Source organism: Momordica charantia, assembly GCF_013281855.1.
Source record: "Momordica charantia cultivar OHB3-1 chromosome 3 unlocalized genomic scaffold, Mcharantia_2.0 BLBB01000003.1, whole genome shotgun sequence".
Classification (NCBI taxonomy): Eukaryota; Viridiplantae; Streptophyta; class Magnoliopsida; order Cucurbitales; family Cucurbitaceae; genus Momordica; species Momordica charantia.
In genome coordinates, this window is record NW_028275161.1 from 23,529,760 (window position 1) to 23,555,927 (window position 26,168).

General features: G+C 33.1%; 5 protein-coding genes across 14 annotated transcripts; 2 read left to right on the top strand and 3 right to left on the bottom strand.

Moving 5' to 3' along the window:
• The first annotated feature begins 4,324 nt into the window (after positions 1 to 4,324).
• LOC111008704 (expansin-A10-like) lies at positions 4,325 to 5,487 on the top strand. Its single transcript, XM_022281469.2, has 3 exons — positions 4,325 to 4,572; positions 4,674 to 4,962; positions 5,052 to 5,487. Exons 1-3 carry the CDS (start codon positions 4,431 to 4,433, stop codon positions 5,356 to 5,358), a joined length of 738 nt encoding a protein of 245 aa, XP_022137161.2. The 5' UTR covers positions 4,325 to 4,430; the 3' UTR covers positions 5,359 to 5,487.
• Positions 5,488 to 6,737: 1,250 nt separating this feature from the next.
• LOC111008702 (chlorophyll a-b binding protein P4, chloroplastic-like) lies at positions 6,738 to 7,903 on the top strand. Its single transcript, XM_022281468.2, has 3 exons — positions 6,738 to 7,023; positions 7,152 to 7,567; positions 7,653 to 7,903. Exons 1-3 carry the CDS (start codon positions 6,818 to 6,820, stop codon positions 7,784 to 7,786), a joined length of 756 nt encoding a protein of 251 aa, XP_022137160.2. The 5' UTR covers positions 6,738 to 6,817; the 3' UTR covers positions 7,787 to 7,903.
• A 38-nt stretch (positions 7,904 to 7,941) lies between these two features.
• LOC111008700 (agamous-like MADS-box protein AGL65) lies at positions 7,942 to 12,596 on the bottom strand. Of its 3 annotated transcripts, none has more exons than XM_022281466.2 (11): positions 11,957 to 12,591; positions 11,437 to 11,496; positions 11,312 to 11,330; positions 10,947 to 11,011; positions 10,817 to 10,832; positions 10,672 to 10,736; positions 9,945 to 10,041; positions 9,596 to 9,643; positions 9,380 to 9,507; positions 8,758 to 9,139; positions 7,942 to 8,325 (listed from the first exon to the last, which is right to left on the bottom strand). In XM_022281466.2, the coding sequence occupies exons 1-11, from the start codon at positions 12,139 to 12,141 to the stop codon at positions 8,314 to 8,316; spliced, it is 1,077 nt and encodes a 358-aa protein (XP_022137158.1). In that variant the 5' UTR covers positions 12,142 to 12,591; the 3' UTR covers positions 7,942 to 8,313. The 3 variants fall into 3 exon arrangements, with proteins under 3 accessions (XP_022137158.1, XP_022137157.2, XP_022137156.1); XM_022281465.2 differs by having other exon boundaries at positions 10,672 to 10,733; positions 11,957 to 12,590; XM_022281464.2 differs by lacking the exon at positions 7,942 to 8,325 and having other exon boundaries at positions 8,384 to 9,139; positions 11,957 to 12,596.
• Positions 12,597 to 14,763: 2,167 nt separating this feature from the next.
• On the bottom strand, positions 14,764 to 18,485 carry LOC111008903 (Biotin/lipoate A/B protein ligase family). 8 transcript variants are annotated; one of them, XM_088122273.1, is made up of 6 exons: positions 18,018 to 18,485; positions 17,404 to 17,510; positions 16,949 to 17,214; positions 15,827 to 16,062; positions 15,556 to 15,704; positions 14,764 to 15,228 (listed from the first exon to the last, which is right to left on the bottom strand). In XM_088122273.1, the coding sequence occupies exons 3-6, from the start codon at positions 17,125 to 17,127 to the stop codon at positions 14,977 to 14,979; spliced, it is 816 nt and encodes a 271-aa protein (XP_087978399.1). In that variant the 5' UTR covers positions 17,128 to 17,214; positions 17,404 to 17,510; positions 18,018 to 18,485; the 3' UTR covers positions 14,764 to 14,976. The 8 variants fall into 8 exon arrangements, with proteins under 8 accessions (XP_087978399.1, XP_087978397.1, XP_087978398.1 ...); XM_088122271.1 differs by having other exon boundaries at positions 16,949 to 17,276; XM_088122272.1 differs by having other exon boundaries at positions 17,404 to 17,513.
• A 161-nt stretch (positions 18,486 to 18,646) lies between these two features.
• On the bottom strand, positions 18,647 to 19,754 carry LOC148212605 (putative calcium-binding protein CML47). Its single transcript, XM_088122274.1, has one exon. It carries the CDS (start codon positions 19,583 to 19,585, stop codon positions 18,947 to 18,949), a length of 639 nt encoding a protein of 212 aa, XP_087978400.1. The 5' UTR covers positions 19,586 to 19,754; the 3' UTR covers positions 18,647 to 18,946.
• Positions 19,755 to 26,168: the final 6,414 nt, after the last annotated feature.

The following is a 26,168-nucleotide window of genomic DNA, read 5'->3' on the forward strand; positions in this document are numbered from 1 at the left end:
TGCAGTTTTGAGTTTTCACGTATTTGCCCTCTCAAATTACTCTTTTGCCCCCCTTCCCTGACTTCACCCATTTTAAAATTAGAGCATACGTCTAGTTGATTCCAGCTAGATGTAGATGCGTAATTACGCTTTTGCCCAATTGTAAGAAATCATCCTCTCTCTGAAACATCACATGCCCATGGGGGCTGTCTTGGATTATTTTAAAATGTAAACCTCTACTTTAAGAAAAACAAATAATGATTATGTATTAACAATGAAGATGTATTTTTAATTTCAGTAATTTTTTTTTTCTTCCAAACATGAACAAGTAAATAATCCATTTTGATTCCCTAAAAAAAAAATCATTTTTGGTAGTCTCCAATAAGAATATATATTATTATATTTTGAAAACAAATTATTGGTAGGGTTTGGTAGGTAGTACAATGAAACAAAAGGATCTCATATTTAGTTCAATTTTTGTAGTTTGTTCCTCTACTTCTTAAAACTTTTAAATTTGTTCTATTTTCGCTTATTAAATTTGAAAATAAATATTTTAGTTCTTATCTAAAAAATGTCAGCTAAATTCTGTTGGAATTGTTGATAGTTAAGTGGGTATAGTAAAAAAATAATGGCAATCAGAAGATGAAATATGCTTTTAGAAGACATTAAATGAGGTGGGGGATGGTTTGAAACAAAAGGCAAAATATATTGTGTTTGGGGTTTTCCGTTTTGGTGATAATTAATTAGCAAAGCAAAGGCCAAAGGGAGCAGTAGAAGAGAAGGGAAAAATGTCCCTACTGGTTTTGGCAGACACTGAAAGTTGTATTGTAGGCTGTAACCCACAGATTTTTGGTACGTCTCATGTTTCATCATAATCATCATATATTATATATTTATATATTTATATATTTTGCATGTGACATACTTTTTGTAAGAGAAGAAAAAGTATAATACAAAGCCCATTGGTTTTGTTTTGTTTGGTTTTTATGATCAACTCATCGGGTTTTCCAATTCACATTTCGCCTTGTCAGTGGAGAAATTCGATGAAAAGATTCAATTGAAAGCTGGATTTCAAATATTAGGACATGGGATACCTCTCTTTTTCGTCCATTATCTTCTTGTATGTTGACAAGGAGCCTGTCAAGGAGGTTTCTAAGTCTGATTTTTTCATGGTTGTAGTTGACAGATTTTCTTTCGTGGCTTATTTTGAAAATATAGTAATGTTGTCATTTATTCAAATTTTAAATTTAATAGGATTAAAACGATAAATTTAACATTGACTTAGCTGGAGAATAAAGCATATGTTTTAAAAAGTAAAAAATAATTAAAAAAAAAAAGAAAACAGTAAGAGGATAATTTCGTAGGTTTAACAAAGGTTATGAGATTATTGTTTAAAAAAAAGAAGTTATGAGATTAGATTTAATTTGCTAGCTAGCTAGGTTCTATTTTCATTGTGTTCGTACATAGCACATGTCACGAACAATGGATGGCCAGGCCTTGAGAGTGAGACATCAAAAAGGTTTGATTAAGACAAAAATCATAAATTCACACTTTTTATTTATTTATTTAATTTTTTTTTTTACCAACAATGATTGAACATGTATCGGGAGGAGAATTTGGTCATTTCATTTTCAATAATTAGTTAATAAACCAACCAAATCCATATGAGATCCATTATATCTCATCAATAAAACAATAAATCAACCGTGCCTTTACCATTATTGTTAAACTTACTTCCATTTGTATTGTTCATGGCGTCTTTCATTGGTTCTAAGTTGCTAGCATTGATAATTGATTTTATCTGTAGGTCGAATTCGCCTCCGAACGTCTTTCGTACCAACTAGAGGGCGTGACTCATAGAACAGTCTCAAGAAGACTTCTTCGTATTGGTGAAATGAAACTCTATGGTCCAGAGGTGAATAGAGAAGAAAAGGTAGTTAGGGGAGTAAAGGGACTTCTACCAGATTATGAAATACGTTATAAATTCAACTTAGAATAACATTTTTTGTTTACTAAAAAAGAACTTTTTTTCTTGAATAGAGTTTATTTTTCTTTCTATATGCACAACGCGTAGAAGGACGATGGAGTTTTAGTGAGCATAGGTTATAGTTTATTTTTCAAAAGAGACTTATTCAATTTAAGATCCAAATCGGTGCACTAGAGCAGCACTCCTCTCCCAATGTAAGGAGATAAAACCCTAACTACACAATTGTGGTAGTATAGCAAAAATTTCATTTTTTTTTTCCAATTCAAAGAGGGTATAACTTTTGCACTTATGTGGAATTTTATGCACTACGCTTGCTTAAGTATATACTTACAAAGTTGAAAATTTGCATCTTCATATTTCTCTTTTTTTTTATTACTCGGGAGTCAGCGATCCTTGAACCTTTATGCCCCTATACTTGAGGTATGCACACTATTTGCATATCAATGTTAGAATATTACACTCATAGAAGAGGTTAATAAAGCTCAAAATTCTACTTAGCTTGAAAGTATTTTATCACATGTGTATTTAGAACACCTTAATTAATTTCATATCAACTTAATCTTTTGTCTTTTGGCTTAAAATTGATAACATTGCGTCTATCCAAACATAAGAACCACAAGTTTGAATTCTAAACCCATATTGATGATGTAAAATTTTCAAAAGAAAAAAAAAACTTCTCTTCATGATCTTGTACCGATTAATTTGAAATATTTCGTTCACTTTAGAACACACCATTTATTTATTAAGCAAAATCTGCTTTTTAGAGCATATATATTTGAAGCATAACGAGATGTATACTTAGTAAAACCTACGTCTTCTATGAATTTGACTCATTTTATATAATTTCAATTTCTAAGTTTGATGGGTTTATTTTATCAATATCGTCTTTGATTTCATTTACTTCCTAAGTGTATGTGTAATTCCACTATGGTATAATGGTATTCAGCCCAACTAATTTGGAAAACGAAGACAAATAAAAATATTTTAGGTCAATCTTTCATTAAACTTGAAAGAAGCACAACATAATCTCAAATAAAAAAGAAAAATTCTCCATACTATTTAAAAACAACAAATATTTCTATTGATATTTTTTAAATAGAGTCTAAAAGAAAATTATGTGGATTTTTTTTTTCAAATACAACAAATTACAAAATGGAAATTTTAAGAAAAGGACTATGTGCGAGTTACTACTGAACTAGGCTCGTTGACATAAAATATGTAGACTTAAATCTAAAATAAATAATATTTTCGTATTGAAATACAGAGAGAATTAAGTGACAAGGAAAATTTAGGAGTTTTCATTGAAAAGGAGCTTCTTGTTGCTTTTGTTCCACCATTTCCTTTTTAGAATTATATTCTCGAGAATGAAGATTTTATTTTATTATTTTATTTTTGTGGAAATATTCTAACATATTTGACTCGTTAGAGGTATATATTAAAGTCTGCCTATAATTGAGCTAATTCGATACGAAACTCTCCCATGATTGAAGGTGCAAGGTGGGCATCAATTAGGTTCTCTTCCAATTAAACACTAACATATGCATATAAATCAAGTCATAAAAGCATTTTTTTCAAAAACTAAAGGGAACCGAACTAAACGATAATTGACATATCTCTCAAACTAAGAGATTGTGAGTTCGATTTTTCATCTCCACATGTTGTACTAAAAAAAACGAACTATTAAAAAATTGACAACTATTTATTTTATTTTCTATTTTATTCGTGAATTCATCTTTCTAAATCGTCAATTTTTTAGTGGTTATCATAAGTAGAGATCTACCTACCTACCCATAAACACCTAAAATTTATTTATTTTTATTTAGAAGACATTAATTGCCTTATATTATATATTGAATTTGAATTAAAAGTTAAAAGAAAAGTATATGAAATGTCATAAAACAATAAATAATATCATTACTTTTTATTTTTATTTTTTCAAAAATGTCACAAAATGTGGTTGGTCTCATATGATTAGTTTGTAAATTATGTTACTTTTTGTAAAATTTTAAACCTATGTTATAGATATAAATACATTTTTTTTACTGCTTTTGTAATTCCTGCTAAAAACTATGGTCCTTGACAAACGCATTTCAAGTATTTTTAAATCAAAGTCCAATCTCAATTAATTCTGAAAATTTGTCAATTCGAATGTTACTAAATAGATAAGATACTTATTAATCATAATGTACAAGTGTCACGAATTAGGTTAAAAAATTTTATTAACATAACTCGTGACAGGTATGTATTGTGACATCATCTCTAAGACCTGCAATACTTGTTTCGTGGTTTGAGCAGGGTTGGAGAGTTCTAAATGCCAACATCCTCCCCCGAAGCAGCGGCCTATTTATTAAACCCCAACAATTAGCATCTTCACTCTCACATTAAAAAAATTGAAACTTGGTGCTGTTCTATACGTGGGATTTCCATTTAAATTCTAAATTTGTGCTTAGTGCAGAGATTTATAATGGGATTTGTTGGGGTATTGTTATTGTTAGTGGGGTTTCTCTGTTTATGGTGGAGCTCATTGGTTGGTGGATATGGTGGAAGGTGGATCAATGGTGCTCATGCTACTTTCTATGGAGGCCCCGATGCCTCTGGTACTTTGGGTATGTATATATTATAACTAACCAAAACTCTCCTTTCTCTATTTCTATTGATTTGTTTACCATTTTTGTTCACTGAATTGAGTTGTTTTTTTTTTTTGCAGGTGGGGCTTGTGGATATGGGAACGTATACAGCGAGGGATATGGGACTAAAACGACTGCACTGAGTGCAGCCTTGTTCGATGATGGCTTGAGCTGCGGAGCTTGCTTTGAGGTCAAGTGTGTGAATGACCGAAAATGGTGCCTCCCGGGCTCCGTCGTGGTCACCACCACCAACTTCTGTCCGCCCGGTGGGTGGTGCGACCCTTCCCTCCACCATTTCGATCTCTCCCAGCCCGCCTTCCAGACGATTGCTCAATACATTGCCGGTGTCGTCCCCGTGGCTTATCGAAGGTATGGTAATGCAACGGGCCTGTTTTTATGTTTCAAGTTGTTGAGAAACATAAGTATTTAGTAACTGTAGTTAACTATGGTACGTGCAGGGTGCGATGCATGAGGAGAGGAGGCATTAAGTTCAAGATCGAGGGCAATCCATACTTCAATTTGGTGTTGGTAAGCAACGTGGGTGGTGCGGGAGATGTACATGCGGTTTCCATTAAAGGGTCGAGAACTAGTTGGAGAGCAATGACGAGGAATTGGGGTCAGAACTGGCAGAGCAACGATTACCTTGTGGGACAAAGTCTCTCCTTTAAGGTCACCACCAGTGATGGTCGCTCGATTGTCTCTTACAACGTTGCACCTTCTGGGTGGTCGTTTGGACAAAGCTTTTCTGGAAAACAATTCACTTGATAAAAAGTTAATAGAGTAAACGTTAATTATATAAGATAGACATTTAGGTTTAAGATGAGTGACTAGCTTCCATCTAAGTCATTGTCTATGAATACTAATATATATGTAAAGCTTCCTCCTTTCCTTTCTTATTTGGTATATTTAATTTTGAATTTACTGAATAAATAAATTTATAAAAAATTTTGTTGAGGAGGGCCTCTTTAAAAATAATTTTTTTTCCTCATTTTTCCCTCTTCCCTAAAAGATTGTGTTTAAAGTAGACTCTGCTTGTTGGATTCAAATTAAATGGATAGGAAAAATTGGAATAATGTTGTTGGAACAATACCATTAAATAGGCCCAATTTAGCCTCATTTTTGGACTTCTAAAATTTGAGCTAAGTTATGCCATTGTAAAAGACAAATCCAACCACATCACTAAATCACTTAAAAATTAACTCACGGTTTTGGTTTTCCTTATTTTAATTTTTTTTAAGTATAAACATCCACTAACTTTTGGTCTTTCTTAATTTCAGAATATATTAAAGTATTAAAATGATGTTAAATTTTCATAAAGTTGGATAGTAGGCGTATTTATTACTTTGAGTTTTAGAAGTTTCAATTATGTCCCTTAGGCTTTATTATGAAATGTAACTTAATAGTTAACTAGAAATTTTATTCATTTCTTTGAGTTTCGAGGTTCAAACTCTCCCCCATATTTATTGTACTAGAAAAAAGACGAGGATGTAGCATGTATAACAGAGTAAGCCACCAACTAAGACAAGGTCATACAGGCTAAAATATTGATGGAAGAAGGTAGTGGAATTCAATTTAAACCAAATTTTCTTAGTCTCATTTGACCTTATTTTATCAAACAAGTCTACTCCTTTAGTAAAGTAACCACGTTAACCATAACGATATATATTATAATCAAAATTGGAAGTTGAACAACATAGTGGATTTTTTTAAAAAAAAGTTCTTCAAAGACACAGACGACTAATTTTGTTATTTGACCTTAAAATTATTTATATCGGACTACTAAAACGTTTTAATCTAATAGTGATTTACTACAAACTGTTCAAAATATCAATATGTTCTTTCTAAATTGTATGGCCAGCCATCCATTTTATGGTAAGATATTTCCCATTTTGTGGGAAAAATCTTTGTTCATATCATGGGCTAAAAGTTGGCCTACACCATCTTTCTTCAACCAACAGAATCAAAGATCTAGATTTATGGATATGGCAGTGGACCCCTAAGATAAAAGGATAAGGCTCTTTTAATCCAATTGGCTCATCCAAAAACTCATTAGCTCATCTCAGCCATTGGATCCTAAGACATCTTCCATTCCAACCCTTGATTTCCAACAACAAATGAACACCATAAACTTAAATGGGAATTACAAAGGCATGCACAAAATACACTTCTTGAACTTGAGCCAAACCCAGCTTGTTCTACCCCAGACCATTTTCTTGCTGGAAAAATGGCAACTGCCATGACCCAGGCTTCGGCTGCTGTCTTCCGACCATGCGCCTCGAGATCAAGGTTTCTTTCTGGGTCTTCTGGAAAATTTAACAGAGCTTTGTCTGTTAAGCCAACAGCTTCTTCATTGCCCTGTTATTTCAAAGTTGAGGCCAAGAAAGGAGAGTGGTTACCGGGTTTGCCATCGCCAGCTTACCTTGATGGCAGGTATAAGTTATATCAAACACAAGAAATCTGGAAATTGAGATTTGAATGTATAAGTTATATCAAACACAAGAAATCTGGAAATTGAGATTTGAATTAAATAAACAAACTTATGACATTTCTGTTTACAGTCTTGCAGGTGACAATGGGTTTGATCCTCTGGGACTTGCAGAGGATCCTGAGAATTTGAGATGGTATGTGCAGGCAGAGCTTGTGAATGGCCGGTGGGCAATGCTTGGAGTTGCAGGCATGCTATTGCCTGAAGTTTTCACGAGTATAGGAATCATCAACGTACCGAAATGGTATGATGCTGGCAAAGCCGAGTATTTCGCATCATCCTCAACCCTGTTCGTGATCGAGTTCATTCTGTTCCATTATGTGGAAATCAGAAGGTGGCAGGACATAAAGAACCCAGGAAGTGTGAACCAAGATCCCATCTTCAAGCGATACAGCTTGCCACCAAATGATGTTGGATACCCAGGGGGAATTTTCAACCCACTCAACTTTGAACCAACTCTTGAGGCCAAGGAAAAGGAGATAGCCAATGGTAAATGTCACAGAAACAAACTTAGCTAAAATTTCTTAACGACGTGTAAAATGATGCAACTAATCAAGTTTCGGTACAACTGCAGGGAGATTGGCAATGTTGGCATTCTTGGGATTCATTGTTCAACACAACGTGACTGGCAAAGGTCCATTTGACAACTTCTTGCAGCACATTTCAGACCCATGGCACAACACCATTATTCAAACACTAAGGGGATAGGATACTAAAATCTGTGTGCAAGAAGATGTGAACTGTGTGATTGTAAACATGGGAATATCAGTGTACAGGATGGTGGCAGTTTATATAAATCTAGTACAAGTACGCAACTTGGTTTAACTGAGCAAGAAAGATTGTGTTATCACACTTCACACCCATTTCTTTAATTTTCTCGAAACTTGATATAAATATGAAATTTGCTTCCATGTTTTACAAGAGTTCATCCATGTACAGCTAAGGATACCAGAAAACCCAAATATGTTACAGCTCTCCATGAGGAGGAAAAAAAAAATGAAAATCTAATCTAAAAACCAACCTCTGATCTCGTATATCTTGTATTTACAAGTCGAGGATATTGGTTAAACGGCAAAATGAGGAGCATAAGATCATTCTGATCTCATTGTATATCAAATAATTTCGTCTGGCAATTGGGAGACGGATGCTATTCCAACAAAATTGTTGACCACATCAATCGAGAGGTACGATTCTTCAGTCAGTTACCCTCCAATTACTGGTGAAATTTGATAGAATCAATTTGGTTGCTGCAAGAGATGATGGAATCGTTAAAGGATTGAAACATAAATATTAGAGTTCATATCAAATAATAAAAACTGAAATGAGTGAAAATATTATCCATTCTGAGTCACTACAAGAGGCTAAGGAATTCAAAACTATCATGTCTCAGATAAATGGTAAGGCAAATGAATCCCAATTCAGAGCTTTTGGAGCTGCGAGGTTTTCTCTTGTAAGGGAGGCAAATGCCTGAGGTTATCAGACAAGACAGGTGGTATGCAATATGCACTGCTTTGGTACATGGAATACAAATAGTTCTGTCCTAATTAAGCAGGGATAGTATATTAATGTCTAAAACATCTTTAATGTTTTTGAAATACAAATACGGACAGAAAGTCCAATAAGTTTAAATGAACTGGACTTTGTTAAGTTTTATAGTAAGCAGTTAAAAGAGAACCTACATGGTGGTACCCATTGCTTTGGTACATAGGAATGCTACACCCCGGAATAGAAGCCCAATGATGCTGCTCATTATCAAATAGAGATCTAGAGAGCTCCAACTTGCCATTTAGTTGATTCTCCACACAATTGGCATGTAGGTTCATCTCCATATCAAGCTTCAGTCTCTTATCATCTTGGAAGTTGGAACCATCACATGTAGGATATGTATATTGCTCACCAAGTTGCAGTGTTGAGCAAGAAGTTCCACTTAATTCATTTAAAGCACCATCACCATGTGGCAAGCTATCAACTGGCCCAGATATTCCAACTTCAATTTGCTTCCCAGGGTTGAAGTAACTGGGATAGGTTGGAAACGATGTAGCCATGGAGCATTCAACATCTCTGCAGACAGTCCCCAGTATAAATTCAAGGGTAATAAAATCACCCACATGGACAGAGATATCATGCAGCATTTTTCAGATTTTGTCAGCAGAAAACCATTTTATCTTATTACCCTATACACATGGCATGTATTGATGAAAAAACCAGCTTTCATTTTCATGAATATGATTGCACAAATCAACAACGTAATTACAAGCATTCACACATTAATCTCAGAGTGCTAATCCATTGTAGGCTCACCCTGGTTGCAGAAAGTTAGGATCATTTGGTAATGTAATCTGTTGAGTGCCATAGTTGGGAAGCCATAACAGGGGTTGAGCGGCTTGCATTTCGTCCATTATCAAAGGTAAAGACATCCCACTCTGAAGCTGTGGTAAATGAAAATATGTTGACTCTATCAAGATATTCAAATGTAAGCATGCTTGTAAAAATGATTAAGAAAAGTTTTGCTCTTACCTGGCTAGTGAACTCTTGTGACAGTAGTTGGTGTCGTCTTAAATTTTCCTGCCAAATTTCAGAACCTGTTTAAGCCCCACTAGCAACTTCTTCACACATATAACATAGAACCGTAAGAAACATAGATAACATGGGGTCTGTCCACAAGAGATGCACTATAAAATAAGTTAGCATGTCCTTAAAAACACCTGTACATAAGACCAAACTGATGCCAGTATGATGCAGCCAATGGGTTTTGATTTAAGTATCAAGCCAAAAGACGTATAAACCATATCCTTAGACCAAAGGCATGAAATCACGGACAAAAATGCTTGTTTTGATTTATCCAACTAGAACACATGTAGCATACCTTGTGTAGACGTGTTTGGTTTAGCGACTCCCTTATCATATCTTCCATCTGCTGCAGATGTTCTATATTGTTGATATTATCAGGATTCCTCCAATAACTGAAGGGATAACAAGAACGCTAGAATATCAACATACAAACAGAATGGAATCCATACCCGACACTAAACATGCATGTGATCATGCCTATAGCAATAGCCCAGTAACAAACTTAGACTTCTTTTAGCTCACTTTGAGGACTCAAAATCTTGTGGTTTCAGATTTTACCACTTCTGTCCAATTTTAATATTTGCGGACCAGATTAGATGCATAATTAAGCTGGCAATAGTTCACTGAACGAAAATGGTGTCTATACCAATTGGAAGAGAATCATCTGCCATATCCTATTTAGACCTCCACCTTTACCCCTCTATCAGTCTCCATGCTTGTAATAAATATCGACCAAGGATTTTTCAAAACTACCATAGATTAAAAAAGACAGTGTCAACATGTACCATTTGATCATAGGCATGATATAACAAAAGAAAAAGTTGCTTATACTTATCGGGCCTGTAGACACTAGGTCTAAATGGATTAAATACTAAACTTATTATGAGTATAAAAACCTAATCCACACTTTTCTTAATTAAATATATTTTCTACAAGCGCATCTGCAAAGGGATAACAATAATCTGCAAGGCCAAAAAAAGAAAAGGCTATATACTTTAAAAACAAAAGCTCCAAAGGTGCACCTCAGTCTCTTATGTGCTTCGGCAATCTGATCACGCAACATGCTAACTTCATTGGTCAATTCCTGCTGATAAATTATATAAAATTAATAAAATGCAGAAACCTATTTTCGATTTGTGAAAATTAATGATAAAAAATGCTTGGTACCTCAAAATCTTGAGAGCTGCAAAGATATTGCAAGAAATGAGACAAAAAGAAAATAATAGTCAGATCCATAGTATTAGTAATGAAATTCAACAGTAAATACAACGAACATTTGACAGATATAAACAAATACCTTGAACCCACAAAATCTTTTATGTTTACATCGTGGTCTAACTTCTTAAATGTTTTCTTCAGCGCCTATATGCTCAAAGAGAACATGCAAACAAATAAGTACACTTGTATAAGAGATGAGAATTCAAAACTATTCTGTACGACAGAAGCGGGCAGAAAAAGAAAAAATGAAGTCCTTATTTCCCCTTTCTCTTAATCATTGTTTACTTGGCCCCCACCAAAATAAAAATATTTCAAAAAAATAAATAAATAAAGTCCTTATTTCCCCTTTCTCTTAATCATTGTTTACTTATCCCCCACCAAAATAAAATTATTTCAAGAGAGAGAGAGAGAGAGAGAGAGAGAGAGAGACATGTAGAGACTTACTTCAAGGCTCTCCAGTTTCCTGTTCCAAAAAAATGTAAATCAATTAGCCATTTATGCTACCACATTGCAGAAGAAAAAGTTTGCAAAGGAATTGGGTCACGATCATAGGGGAGAGGTTCTTGTACCTTTTCGCCCTCTCCTGTGGAGTCAATTGAGCAAATTTTGTAATGACCTCCTCGATGGTGCTGAAAATTTGAAGATACCCATTGATCATACGACACAGAATTAATATGTTATCCTTTCAAGCTCTAATTTGTAATTTGTAGAGTGATTTCTAATTCTCTTCGAAATAAGCCACATGATATAGGCACTCCCGTAACCAATCATGCATCATATGGACATTGGAATGCCCAAAAAGTCTAATTTCTTCCTAAATGACCACAACGAACCTTTTAATTATAGCGACTAAACCTCCCAGATAAAAAGATACTATAGATTATAGATTATTGACAATCCAAACTGATTATAGATACTACAGTGATGAATCAATGATCTATGTTTTCCCAATTCCCGTAAATTCCAAGGATTTACAGATTTCGAAATATGCTACTGGTTCTACATAATGTGGGTTGCTAAAAACTAGAATCACTAACATCTAGCAGGTGCAAGAAAGAAAACGTTGTGGGTCGTGGAATATTATAGTACCTGCGTTCACCTTGGTAGAACGCGGGCCTTCCAGTGGGCGAAAACATGAGGAGAACAATGTCAATATCGCAGAGAATGGCGAGTTCTCGAGCTTTCTTCATAATGCCATGCCTTCTCTTGGAGAAAGTGACCTGCCTGCTGCCAGTGCTCTCCAATTTCTTAATTTTGAGCTTAACCCTTCCCATTATAAGGGGAGACGAGAAGAATGGGTGGGTATCCCTGGAATTCAAACTCGCCGAGTTGGAAAAAGCATCGAAAACGCAGTTGGGCAGCTGAGAGAAGCGGCAGTGAAGAACAATCGGAGGAAATCAGGTTGGATTGAGGAGGGGAGAAGGATCGAAGGGGAAATGGGGTATTAGTAAAAGAGGGGAAGGCACGAATTGAATCGCACCGAGAGAGAGAAAGGGAAGTGAATGGAGAAGAAGGACATGGGAGAGGGAGAAAAAGGGAAGGCGGGCAGTAAAACAGGAAAGGAAGGTAATGGCAATTGCCAATTGAACGAACACAAAGGAGAGCATGCTAATGCTTTGCTTTACACAATCTCACGAAAGGTCAGCCTAAGATTTCGGCTGTGAAAATGACAAACCACCAATCAGCACCAAATTGCAAATTGTTTGGGCAATTCAGCAATCGCCTCATCAATAAATACTCTTTTTTTCACTACAAAACCCCCACCCCACCCCCCCTCTCCAAATCATTCATTTTTTATTTTCTTTTCTATATTGTTTAACTAATGTATTTCGGCCTAGGTAGAATTATTTCATTGAAAAGCTTGGTCAAACTGACCCAACCAATTTTTTTTTTCTCAATCAACGGTTCATTCTGCTTCATAATATGTGAAATCAAAAAATGATATGTCAATTTATTTAAGATAATAGACAAATGAGAAGATTGCTTAAAACTTCATGATTTTAGATAGACATAAAATTAAAGTATAAATATAATTATTCTTTAAGAACTTCAAAACAAAATATAAAATTTCTACATCAACTTTTTTTTTTTTAATCATAGGCTTACATCAACTCTAAATTAACAATATCGCTACAAAATATTATTAAGATTGACAATATTTAAGAAATGTTTTTCAAGACTAAAACCAATCTAATTATACTTAAAGTCAATTATGTCACAAGAAATATTAAATGAATTAACTACATTTATTTCTTGAAAAATATTCTTTTTGGTAAAATTAAATTATCAAAATTGAATCCACGTAGACGAGTGAATGAAGCCCAAAAAATAGGGAAGCCCAAAGATTGTTGGCCTAAGAGAAGACAACCTCTCTAAAAAAACATAGCCTAATTTATCTTTCTTTCTTTTTAATTTCGGTTTCTTTCTTTTTTTTAGGGCCTAGAACGCTAAAAGGTGGGAAAGAAATTTTTAGGAGGAGCAATGTATTGTGGGAGGGGCAAGCCACTTCGAGGAGGCGACTGCCTGGACCGCTTTCATCAAATGATACATGTAAATTGAGTCATTCCTATTCTAAGTGGTGGCTCGATTCAGCCTAGTCGAGAGGAGAATCACATAGAGACCCTGGACCCTTACATTATGAGGATCTTTTTTCTATATTAGCATGAGGGGGCTGCCTTTCCTATGGTAGTTTCCAAGGGAATGTAATTTGAATACATTCTGTTAATTTTGCAGTCAATCACAATGATTTCAACCAATTTTTGTCGTGCAACCAATTTAGTCAATTTCATTAAAATGATTTTAAAAAAAAAAAGAATTTTTCTCAAATTGACAGATATAGCATTACTTAAAAAGTCATCACAAATATATCACTTCTTGGAAAACTTATTAATCACTTATTACCTTCGGTAATCAATATATTATATACTTTTGTTATATCTAACAATTGCTCATTTACAACTATATAATCATTTATCAACCTAAACATGATAAAATATAAACATAACGCTTACCAATTGATGTTTACTCTCCTCTATTGTTTATTTTTTGTTTTTTGTTTTTTATTTTTTCTTTTAAAAAGATACCAGACCATTTCATTACTCTGGATCTAAATGTCTGCCAGCCACCACAATCATTTGTGGCCAAACTACCAAATCATATTTCACGTTACAATTGGAGCTCAATTTTCATTGAACAACCACCTCTCTGGCTACATTAACATCAAAAGTGAACACTCATATGGACATAATACCCCGCAGCACCCATCACATTCTAGTAGTATCATAGCATTCACTAAAAAAAAAAAAAAAAGGGTAAGAAAAAAGTTAAGTATGTTAGACAAAGTCAGGTATCGAGAGTGAGATTACATCATGATTAAATTGTACTATCTAGGATCTAAGACGCTAGAAGACAAGTGTAATCTACCATCTTACAACATCTCTAATTAGAATTTTCATCACTATATCATTCATCCAACTTTAAAGGACATTCGCCAACATGATCATAGGTTCGAATCCCCATCCTCGTACTAAATACTAAAAAGTAAGTAAATAAATAAATCTGAAGGACATTCCAGTTATTAAGTACTGAAAACTTCCAAGCCTAAAACGGAGATTACTTGGTAATGCTAAAACTAAAAGAGCAAGTAATCATCAATTAATTGCATGCCAAGCTGACGAATTGCTAAACTAACTAGGAAGTCCTAACACTAGATGTGATCATGACTTTTGATTAACAAATAGCCAAATTACATTTTTCCACTTCAAGTAAAAACAGGCAACGGTAAGAGATACCCGCATGTATAACATTTTTGGTTATACAACAAATTGAGGCAATCTGGCTCCATAACCTTAGAAATTCAACAAGCTATATAACTAGAATGCACAAAAGAGAGAGAATTACTGAACAGAGAAATACCTTGAGAGTTCTGTTAAATGATACTGTGACTTGAATTAGGTTGTAGGCACGCTAATTCAATGATAATAGGCAAGAACAAGAATATTTGATGCTGGGACTTGGAATTCATTACGAATTTAATATAAAAGAAGGGTATGTGTAATTAATTATTTGGGAAAAATAGCCATACCGTGATTATTTAAAAGAATTACTGATTAAATTGCTACGTCCAAGAATTTATCAAGCTTATGTATTTGCGATCCGCAACCGGCAGCTGTTTCCAATTCTTGCTGTGTCAGCATCCTTGTTGTAGGACTATAGTTTCCAGTCGAAGAATGTTCACATTCTTCAAATTGCTTTATACTTGTAGCAAATTGAGTTTCAATTGCTTCTATTGTTTTATCAATAAATACCTGTCTTGGCATGTAGTCCTTCAAGCGGCATAAAAAATCCAAATGATTCCTTGCCTGAATAAGAATTATAAAACACATAAGTCTAAGGATTCATTTTGGTTGGACAAATATACAACCTCAACTTTTTGGAATGGGTCCAAAATGTTTTTAACTCAAAAACCAACACATGGATATTCCCAATTGGAGCCTCAAGATGATCTTACGAGATAGAGATATAGCAATTGTCAAGCTCTTACTATATTTATTTGTCTCAGGGCCATTAAATATAATTGGATATTCAATTGCAGTAGCAAGGCTCGGCGTTGGAAAAAGAAGCAGATGGGACATGAAATCAGTTTGGGGCAAAAAGAAAAAAAAAATGCAAGGAAGAGTACGACATACCTCACGATAATCAGGAGCCCGTTTAGGATGTTTCAGATATGCCATATTCCCAACCTCATAGTCCCACAGAAAAGAAGTATGGTGGATCCACCGGCTTTTAGTGATGGACTGAGCATTTCCACCAAACTTGTGGTTACCGAAGACATAATCTTAATCCAGGAAAGACAAAAAGTCAATGTACAAGCTTTTAATCTGATACATAATTGAATGCAAGCAGAGATATATGAATAAGTTGAAATGGTGTTCATTCTAAAGAGTTCAATCTACCTACCATTTTCCCGAAGATAAAAATTAGTTCCTTGGAATACTTTATCATATACTAGACTACTCCAGGACATGATAGGTTGAGGAAATGGTTTTAGTCCGGCAACGGCATCTTTATTACATATGAAGGTGACAAATATTGTGTCATGATCAACGATAACAGTTCCACCCCCTGAAAACCTTCTGATGACTGGAATTTGATCTCCTAGCACAGATTTGATGTCAAGGAGCTCATCAGGTTTCCTATGCAGAATTCAATAATCTTCAGAATGAAATAACTAAAGTACAAGTCAAATAGAAGAGACCAGATGACCCAGAATTTTGACTGCTAGCAGGTCTCTACATTTGACAGTTTCATATAAGAATAGGTAAAAACTATAATGAAACTCATGGATAAGGTTAGATCTTAAAACATTTAGAACATGGTAATTATAAATTGAGAGTTTCCCACTACAAGACTAAACACAAAACCAAATTGATAGTCAAGTCTTATTACTAGCATAGAGTAGATCCTAAACCATATCAAGAGATGATTCTATTATTTAGTAGATTAAATACTACATTTCCAATTAGTTTCTCTATAACTGATCAATACAGCCAGTTCAAGGAATTGAAGCAACTCTTCAACATCTAAAAACAGTTCTTAAAAGCAGCTTTTGTGTACAGAAACAAACATTTTATTGATTTGGTGAAAGGTTACAACAAAATTTTAACCATGCACCTCCAAAATAAATTTACAAAATGTTGGCCAACTTGGGTGGATTATAAAGGAGGTGTAATGACTAAATGACTTAGAGAGGGAACACCAAAATGAACCATGAAACTTAGTCAAATTGTAAACCTCATTCCAACTTTTATCTTTGTAGTGATAGATTCTATTATTTTATAAAGATAGTTTTACTTTAATAGATGATTTAATGGTTCAAATTCTACAAATATAAGTATTTGTATACCACCCAGAGGACCTAGCTGAATATACATATATGTATCATCAAACTGTGACGCATAAGTTTCAATATTCACCATATAATTACCCACGCCATAAAAAAAGAAGAATAAAATCTTTCAATAAATAGTAACCTGAGACACATGCAAAATTCAAAGTAGAACAACTATGCATGGTATGTACCCTGAAACGCCCATCACAACAGTTGGATTATCTGTTCCATCATTCATGATACACCAATTATCTGATGTGTTTCGAAGTAAGCGCTCTTCCAACTGTAGTTGCCGCAGAATAGGAAAACCTTTCAATCTCACAAGATTGAGCAAAGGACGTCCAATGATTCTTGTTTGATATACCATCATTGGAAAGCCAAAAATGTAATAATAAGATCCCTCTTCTTCTCCTATTTTCAAAAAAGAAGTTAACTTCAATTGGGTTGCTATGACTGTCTGCATCACAAAGAAGCATGTGCATCAAAGGGTTAAAGGCTTCTGTTTGCATTTATCTTCTTCTACAAGAAAAAGTTCAAAATTAATCTGGTAAGAACTACATTATAAAATAGCGTGGCAATATTCACTCTTTCCTGAAAGAATAATACAATTCTTAAAACAAGGAATGCCTACAGGAATAATACTCACCGTGCCTTTTAAAAATAAAATGTTAGCCTAGCCATAGAATTGTACACCAGAAATTTCATCAATAACTCAAGAAATCCATAGCTTTGCAACTGGTCTCCAAACTGAAACTTCTTGATTTTCGAGTAAATAGAAAATGTTAGATTTTTTTTATTAACAAACTAAATGTTTAAATGGATCTCGTGGTATTTAAACCTACAAATCCAGGGTGAGAAGATGTGACTGTCAGCAATCAGATTGGAAATCACATCAAAATCATATTCCTAACTAGTCCCCTACATTAGTTCAATCGTAGACCTAAAATAAATTTTTTGAAAAAAAAGTACGATTCCAGCATACGAACAATTTTTAGAATGGAGATTAATATTAGCCATCTCAGGCACATAAGAATTATATAAGCGGCAATAAACAAAAACGATAGACAATGGAATATAGTGAGGTAAAAAGAATTCTCAATGACAAGAAAGATAAAGCAACCACCACGATATCGAACAAAAGCCTACGCATTGAAAATGACACAGGATCGAGATTATAGAGTCCATGGAAACATTAATCCCCTGGCAAGCACAAACAGAAACCAGAAATCAATTAAAACCGCCTGTACAGAGAGTACAAACCCGAATCGAGAGTAACAGTGCAGGCGCTCGATGACAAGCAAATCAAAAGTAAAGCAGGTATTGCTTGAGCATGGCGAGAGAGAGAGCTCAATCAAGACAGTGGTCTCTGAGGCTGAGATTGAGCTGGAAGCAGAGGAGGGGAGAAGTATAATCTGATTCTGAGCAAGCGAGGGGCATTACAGAAAACTACTTGAGAACCGGTCGAACGCAGACGGCAGGGGCCGAAAAATGGATCGGAGGCAAGAGATTTTTGCGACGATGAATCCAATCGAATGCAGAAGCTGATATTAAGAATGATTCAACAGAAATTGAGATTAGAGAGAAATAGACCAGTGGAAGGAGAGCAAGCGGACGAGAGAATCTACGAAAGGCTCATGTCATGCCCTAGTTAGTTTCCGAGCAATTTTCGCGGGAGACAAAGAACAGGCAGCTGTGCGTTTTGTCAGAATTTAGAGGGCCTAACCTTTTTTTTCCTGGATTATATATTTATACTTTCTAATAAAGAAATTTCTATTTTATCGTTTTAGGTGTGAAATGACTTTATTTTGACAAATTACACAACTATCCATTGTTAATTTACAAACTTTTATGGTAGGTTTGAATCTCTACCCATATTTGAACTGTAATGCTACGAAAATAATATTAAAAGAAACTCCATTTCAAGTTGATTAAATTTTCAATACAGTTGGTTGAAGATACCAGTTTCCACACACATTCGTGATGAACATTTTTTAAAAAAAAAAAAACAAAAGAAAAAAGAAAAAAGAGACTGGAAAAACTAAAAACTCAAGAACACCAAACGAGAGGTTTGAGAATGTTCTTGGAACAAATGATCCAGTCTCTTATGACTAATGCTTGACTAAAGATACTTATTTTTGAAGTTCTATATACATATGGGACTTAGTTTAAAGAGAGAGAGAAAGCAGTTTTCAAGAAAAGCTTTGTTCAACAAGCTTTGCAAATTCTTCAAAATCCAGACGCCCATCTCCATTACGGTCGAACACACTTACCATTTTCTTGCATTCGTCGATTCCTGAAGCCACTGTAAATCCCATGGCACACAACACTTTCTTCAACTCCTCTGCATCAATAAACCCATCACCGTTCTCATCAAACAAATCAAAAGCCTCCTTAACTTCCCCCAAACTCACTTCTTCCTCAAACAGCCCCTCAATCTCAGCACTCAACCCAAGATTATTATTTTCATTGTTACAGTCATGCTCACGATCAAGTGCCTCCATCATGGTTTTCACGTCTTCGATGGACAGTTTCACTTCTCGTGTGTCGTTAATGGGCACGTCCACAATTTCTGTGGGGTAATGCTCCTCATAAGCATTTTGTCGAACACTTCGCATGCAGGTGGCAGAATCAGCCGCGTCTAGGCGTTGGACGAAGTTGCGGTGGGCAACCCAAGATTTCCACAGATAAAAAAGGAACGCGGCGCAGAGTATGAAAATGTACAATAAACCTGAAAAGAAGTGTTCAAGTACAATGTTAAGAAAAATCAGAAGCAAAATCTCAGAAGCCGAAATGGATTCAGCATATTCAATGTCATCAATTGGTTCCATCTTCGAAAGAGTGAAGAAAGGATGAACAAGTAGATTTTGATTTATATATATGTATAATAACTATAGCTAATTGAGCAGCGAGCACAAGACATTAGAAGAGCTCGGATGGGGTTGATATTTATATAGCGATAAGAGAATGAATACTTGTTAATGATTCTATTGGGGTCAAGTCTTGGCCATTAAACTTCCGCCAAGATACAGTGTTATTACTCTTAAGCTACCCTGAATTTGGAATCTGCGGCGAAACTTCCTGACAAATTGGAATATTAAGGGTTTGTTTGGTTGAAAATCCGAATCTGTTTTTTGCTTTCAGATTCACTCAATCAAGATACGCGTTTCACAGAATTTTGGACATTCGTTTTTTAAAATTATTTTTAGATTATGCGATTCTAGAAATTGTTAGATTCCGAATTTGAAATTTTTAAGATGCACAATTATATAAAAATAATAAAAAAATTTATAAATATATTACTACATATTATAAACTCATTTTATGTTTATTAAAATTAAAACACGTAAAATATAAAATATTCTAAATTATATAACCGTATAAAACAATAATTATAGTTTACAAATAAATTAATTAAGTTCATATTAAATTTAGTTTGTAACTACTTATAGTTTATAAATATATTATTAAATATACATTGAACAATTTTTTTAAGTTGAGATTCAATTATCAAATCTACTATCAAACATATATTTGAAAATACTGACTCCAAAGAATACAACTCTAGTTTTCATTTAATCATTTATTTTCAAATTTATATTTACCAGCCAAACACATCCTAAAAGACACATAAGTGTTGCCAATTTTTGGGTTAAAACATTTATAATATACATTTTAAATTTATAAATTGATATAATATTAGAATCTAAGGAGCTCAACCAAGCTTCACTCCAACAAAAAAAATGGATTGCTTCTATTATTATCAATTAATTTTGTTTATTCGTACTAAATTTTATTTTCGATCATCGAAAACTAAAGAGAAACAGCGACAATAAATCAAAAAGTATTCCCGTGTTGAAATTTTGCGAGTGAAAGGAACGAGTTTGCTGTGTATTTGTGAGACTTTTTGAAGAAGGTGCGATTAGAAATTTCCCCGTCATCGTCTCGAGTCTTGGACGACCCGTCTCTGCCGGGGACTCTTTCGTCAGTAGTAAATTTAAAATGGCTTTAATGGATTTTGCATTGAAGTTCAAGGTTAAAATAGTGTGTCCAAGTCAATTTATGTCTTTTTTTTCGTTTCTTTTTGTGACCTTAGATCAGTGGAGTAAGTGAAACATTACATTTTAAATTTGAATAGAACTCTCAAATTAAAGTAAATCACCATTCGAAGGTTAAGGATGTCAAGGCCCGATTTGGTAATATTTTCGTTTCCAAATTTCATTCAAAAATTTTAAGTATTTTACTACTAATTATGTTTCTTATTTCTCATTTTTTTAAACATTCTCGTACAATTGTATAGAAATTTTGGAAATAATCAAAACAGGTTTATTGTTTAGTGTTTCCCTTTCCAATTTGTTACATTACATAAATATAAATATTATTTGATTATTCTTCAATTAATGGGTGTTGGGCTATACAATTCTATTTTTTTTATTAAAAATGAAAAAATAGAAATAAGAAATGTGAACATTACCAAATGAGCCTTAAATTTCCATGGATACGTTTACATTTTAATATGTTCCTAGTTTCAACATCAACTTAAAGGGCGAATAGACCGTATCGTAAAAAGTGGACAAAACATAAAAGAATATCAACAAAATATCACTAATGTGTACATCATTTTATAATATGATTTTTTTAATTAGTTTTAAAATGTTGAAATGCATATTTATTAGTTTAAATATTTTGTATGAATTTTTATTTTTTTATTATTTTTTTAAAACGTTCATCAACATCAATATTTTATGAAGATTTTAAGGATATTCCCATAGACTTTGACATTTTTAATGACATCGACACTTAAATTTTTAAAAAAATACCTCTCGAAATTACATAAACCAAAATAAAATTAAAATAGATCTTATTAAAAAAATGTATATTTAAACCAAAAAGTAATAACTACAAGAACAAAGCGCGGGAACGCCGTGTCATTGGGCTGCATATTAAACAAAGGCGTGGGAAAGGCCGCCAAAATTCTCCTTCGTAGAAATTTACATTTCGGATCCAATCTCAATCTAATTGATGCATAATTCTAATCCATATAACATGTCAGCAACAACCGTAAATATAATATTATAATATGATATTCGGCTACATATACTCTAAAACTTAAGTTAGAATTAAGTTTAAGCTGGTATCGAATCGAGCTTATGTAAAATACAAGATATCATGTACCTTTTAAAGATGAAAAACTTCGCTTTTAATATAAGGGGAGCGTACTTGTCATTCAACATATTTTTCTTCTTTTGGCAATAAGAAACAGAAACGAGAAACGAGGATGTTAACAAACGAGTTTTAAGAAACTTGATTTTGTCATTTCCAAAAATTCTACGCAATTTTAAAAAGGTTTCTTATAAGTAACAAGAAACAAAAACAGTCGAGAAACATGCGTCCTTAAAATCTAAAATTTGGAGAAGGAAAATTCAATTAGCAATTTTTGAAAAGCCCCTCGCACTATTATGACTATGGGCTATGGGTAATGGGTTGTAGCACAGTAAAGTGACCCAAAGTTGGGTGTCATTTATAAGCCTAAGGCATCTGGGCGTTGCTTGTGTATCAAAAACAATAAACTCAACCACTTGGTATGCCACGCATAATAGACCAATTAGTAATTATAGATTTGTTTGAAAATAATAATAATTCTATTTTATAATTTTTCAGAAAAATATGTAGGATGAAATTTAATCATTTCACCTCTTAGTTGAGATTGTAATAACTTAACCAGTTGCAAAGGTCATTAAATATTTATTGAAAAAATGGATGAGATAGTTTAATTATGATTTTAGACATTTTTCACTAAATGCACAAGTTGAAATATTATATGAAAGGTGATTGAAATGTTTACTTTGTCTTTCCTTAGTGGTCTCTTAATTGGCTTCAAGCACATTTCTTTTATTTCCTTTATCAACCAAATAGGGAGGTGGCCCTCTAAACATTTGCGTCGTTTCAAAAAATGAGGGATTACCTATCAAATTCAATTCATTTCCATTGTTTATCATATTAGATCAAATTCCTTTGCCAATAACTTCAACCAAGTTAATATACTTATTTTCAACTAAAATATCGTGAGTTGGAATCCTCACTCCCACATATTGTACTAAAAAAACTTCAACATTCTTCAACCGATGAAGGACGCTAATTGTAATTTCTCATATAAAATGTAGGTATGTCGAATTTCCACCCTTGTTTGAGTTATAATATTATAATAAAAAACTATTAATATGTTTAATAAATGGTTAGAAATTACATACCGCTAGAAATGATCGCATATAAATAGTATGAAGAGAGTTGGATTTGAAGGTAATTATGTATCTTCGTCATTTCAAAAAGAAAAAAAAAATCACCTCGTTGTGATACTTGTTAGTCTCACTTTAGTGGGGTTCATCCTCGTTTTTTCCATTGAAGTTAATTTTTGATTTGAAATAATCTTTTCTATTCCTTTTTCAACAACCAAATGATATGATATTCAAACAAATTAAATCTAATATCATCACTTCTTGAAGATGGAGTGTTGCATAACGACCATCACTATTTAAGTACATTTTTTAGAAATCAATATTGATACCACATCAAAAAGACGATAGGAGCAAGCGATAAAAAAAATAGATATGTGAATCATCAAACTACAAAGCATATAAATAATAACCATATATTTGATATAATTGGTGTTTGTTGGAAAGAGAAGTTTCATACAAGTACATTAATTTTATTGATGAAAAAGAGAGATGCTTTATGGAGGGGGTACAACAAATTTGAACCTTGTTTTATAAAGAACACACTCAAATTCAAAATATATAGCTAGGGGAAGTGTTTTTTTTTTATTTTGATGAAATAATTTAATTAAAACCATAGGAAACGCACTATAATATTTTTTTATTGGATGCTTTTGGTTAGTTGCCACACACGTGTCCCACTCACCCTTTGACCAAAACCCAACTCACTATATGTCAACCTTTTTTCTTTTCACTTTCTTTCATAATCTTTCAATTCAATTAAGCATATTTGGATTTTGGAGCCTATTTTCTCCCGTTCCTTCTTCTGTCTTTTTTAATCGTAATATAAAATTGAGAATTAAACTAATCAAAGTTGAAGACAATGTCCCAAGTCAAAACATGATAAACTTTTTTATTCTGAGATTTTTTTAGGGTTTAATTTAGGCCCAAAATTAATGTGTGAAGCATTAGTCTCTTTTTATCTAAATCCACTAAACCATGATAAAAAAAAAAATATCTCTGTCCATTTGAATAGCTCAAGCTGATTAAGATATATATCATCCATCAAAAAGTTATAAATTCGAATTCTCACTTTATATGCATTGAACTAAAAAAAGGGGGACATTGATCAATTGAAATACAATATCGGACAAATGAATTTTAAGCATCATATCAAATTTAAATAAATCTCTCTAGCCAAAGCGAGCATAGCTCAGCGATAATTAACATATATCTACAACCAAGAGGCTGTAAGTTCGATCCCCAACTCCCATATCTTGTACCAAAAAAATTAGAAAAATCTCTCTAAAAATCTAAACCCATAAGATAAATTTGAATAGATTACTCTATTTATTTTATAAAACTTTTATAATATGTAATTTTATCTCTAACATTTTAAAAATGTTATTATGGATTTGATATGTATTATCATTTATTTTTAGATTATACATCTAACTATTTTAAAGTACAATTATATGAGGTATTGATTTTTCTTAGTACAACAAGTGGAGTGGAGGATTCAAACCAATGATTTTAAAGATATGTACTAATTATTACCGTTAAGCTAAACTCATATTAACATCAGACATTGAATTGAGCGTCACGCTCATAAATTTGAATTAACCTCAGTTTAATCAAATAATTTGATTATTTAATTCATCACCTAAACAATAAATGAATAATTGTTAACAAAAAAAAATTACTTAGAAGATAATTACTTTTAAGTGGGGGGGTTGACCCTGACTGCCAATATCTGCATGTGACACCTTTTCCTCCACCAATTTTAGCTTTTCAAAAAAGTTATGCACTTAATCTAGAACATTGTTCAAATTATATATATTTTTTAAAAAAATTTGAGGTAGTGGAATTATGGGACTATCCATATTGCAGACAAATTTAATTAAAATATTAAAAAATTTCTTTGATATTGATAAAAGCTTGCACACTTTGAACCAATTAGGAATAAAAGAACCATGGCATTAAGTTTAAAATCAGTTTAATTTAATATTACCACTATGCCCATATGAGTTAGTCACCAAAAAAACAAGGAAAAAAGGGGTTTAAGGTTTCAAAGGCTGAAAAGAAAAGGAACATGGTTTTGAGCATTCTGGTTTAAGTATATACTACAAAAAGTTAAAAAGAAATTAATAATTGTTAGTAAGTTATGGAGTTATGATGCCAACTTGTGCAGCAAAGTTTTCTTTTTACTACTTCAGTAAAATTAGACTTTTTTTTCCTTTTAAAAAATAAAATTAGGACAAATTCAAAAGCTATTTTGAGAAATTAGACTTTTTTTTATTATAGAACACTTCCCCCCATGAAGGCTGTTATAAATTATAAGTGAGAGAGAGGAAAGAGAGATTTTATTTTTTTATTTTTTATTTGGATAAATAGTTTGCAAAATTTTAGTGTTAAGCAGCATAAAGTTTTAAAGATGTTATTATAAATACTACAAAGAAGAGAAAGGTAGTCTGTCATTGATAATTATAAGATTAAAATTCAATAAACTAATTATTAGTTTTTTATTTAAGAGTTAAACGGTTTTTTTTGGGTGAGAGTTCGAATTTATGACCTTTTGGTCAGAGATATATGCCTTAACCACTTGAACTATGCTCGGTTTGGCAAATTCTATTTTTCTTGATTAATAGTAAACAAGAAACATGAACGATACTAAAATTTGTCTTTTAAATTTTATGTTAAAAGGGACAAAAAGGAGAAGAAGCCTTAAAGAAATGATGTCAACTTACGTAGCGGGAAGCTGGATTTTGATTTGCAAGTCTTTCCAAGGCCTTAATCAGACACTTGATACTCAACATGAATGATTATTGATAATTAAAGTGTTTCCAAAAACAACCTCATTTTTCCATACCATTTAAGAAACACACAACAGCTTTGTTTTGGTGTTATTGTTAGGCACTTGTAGCCTCAAGATCCATGTTCTTTGCCTACACTTTTTATGGTGATTTTCCAAGTGGGGTTTCTCTGCTTTGCTTGGACCAAAAAAACCAGTTCTCTTTTTCAAAACCAACTCCCATTAATGGCTTTACCTACAAACTTCAACACCCAAGTTAGGGATACACATGCCAAGAAAAAGGTTCATTTCAATCTTCAATTTTTTTTTTCTTTAAAGAAAAAAAAAAGAGCAAAAAGTAGGAAAGCAAAAGCAAGAGACAATTCCAAAAAGGATTCATGGCACTATATG

What these genes read in the sequence shown, in the direction of transcription:
- LOC111008704 (XM_022281469.2), top strand. Translation starts at nt 4,431, where the DNA reads ATGGGATTTGTTGGGGTATTGTTATTGTTAGTGGGGTTTCTCTGTTTA. An exon ending in CGATGCCTCTGGTACTTTGG is followed by an intron (nt 4,573 to 4,673) that starts GTATGTATATAT and finishes TTTTTTTTGCAG; the next exon opens with GTGGGGCTTGTGGATATGGG. An exon ending in GTCCCCGTGGCTTATCGAAG is followed by an intron (nt 4,963 to 5,051) that starts GTATGGTAATGC and finishes TGGTACGTGCAG; the next exon opens with GGTGCGATGCATGAGGAGAG.
- LOC111008702 (XM_022281468.2), top strand. Translation starts at nt 6,818, where the DNA reads ATGGCAACTGCCATGACCCAGGCTTCGGCTGCTGTCTTCCGACCATGC. An exon ending in CCAGCTTACCTTGATGGCAG is followed by an intron (nt 7,024 to 7,151) that starts GTATAAGTTATA and finishes TTCTGTTTACAG; the next exon opens with TCTTGCAGGTGACAATGGGT. An exon ending in GGAAAAGGAGATAGCCAATG is followed by an intron (nt 7,568 to 7,652) that starts GTAAATGTCACA and finishes GTACAACTGCAG; the next exon opens with GGAGATTGGCAATGTTGGCA.
- LOC111008700 (XM_022281464.2), bottom strand. Translation starts at nt 12,141, where the DNA reads ATGGGAAGGGTTAAGCTCAAAATTAAGAAATTGGAGAGCACTGGCAGC. An exon ending in GAAGCACATAAGAGACTGAG is followed by an intron (nt 10,042 to 10,671) that starts GTGCACCTTTGG and finishes TTATCCCTTCAG; the next exon opens with TTATTGGAGGAATCCTGATA. An exon ending in CACAAGAGTTCACTAGCCAG is followed by an intron (nt 9,508 to 9,595) that starts GTAAGAGCAAAA and finishes CATTTACCACAG; the next exon opens with CTTCAGAGTGGGATGTCTTT.
- LOC111008903 (XM_022281773.2), bottom strand. Translation starts at nt 17,220, where the DNA reads ATGCAGACAGTCATAGCAACCCAATTGAAGTTAACTTCTTTTTTGAAA. An exon ending in GTTGTGATGGGCGTTTCAGG is followed by an intron (nt 16,063 to 16,948) that starts GTACATACCATG and finishes AATTCTGCATAG; the next exon opens with GAAACCTGATGAGCTCCTTG. An exon ending in TTTTTATCTTCGGGAAAATG is followed by an intron (nt 15,705 to 15,826) that starts GTAGGTAGATTG and finishes TCCTGGATTAAG; the next exon opens with ATTATGTCTTCGGTAACCAC.
- LOC148212605 (XM_088122274.1), bottom strand. Translation starts at nt 19,585, where the DNA reads ATGGAACCAATTGATGACATTGAATATGCTGAATCCATTTCGGCTTCT.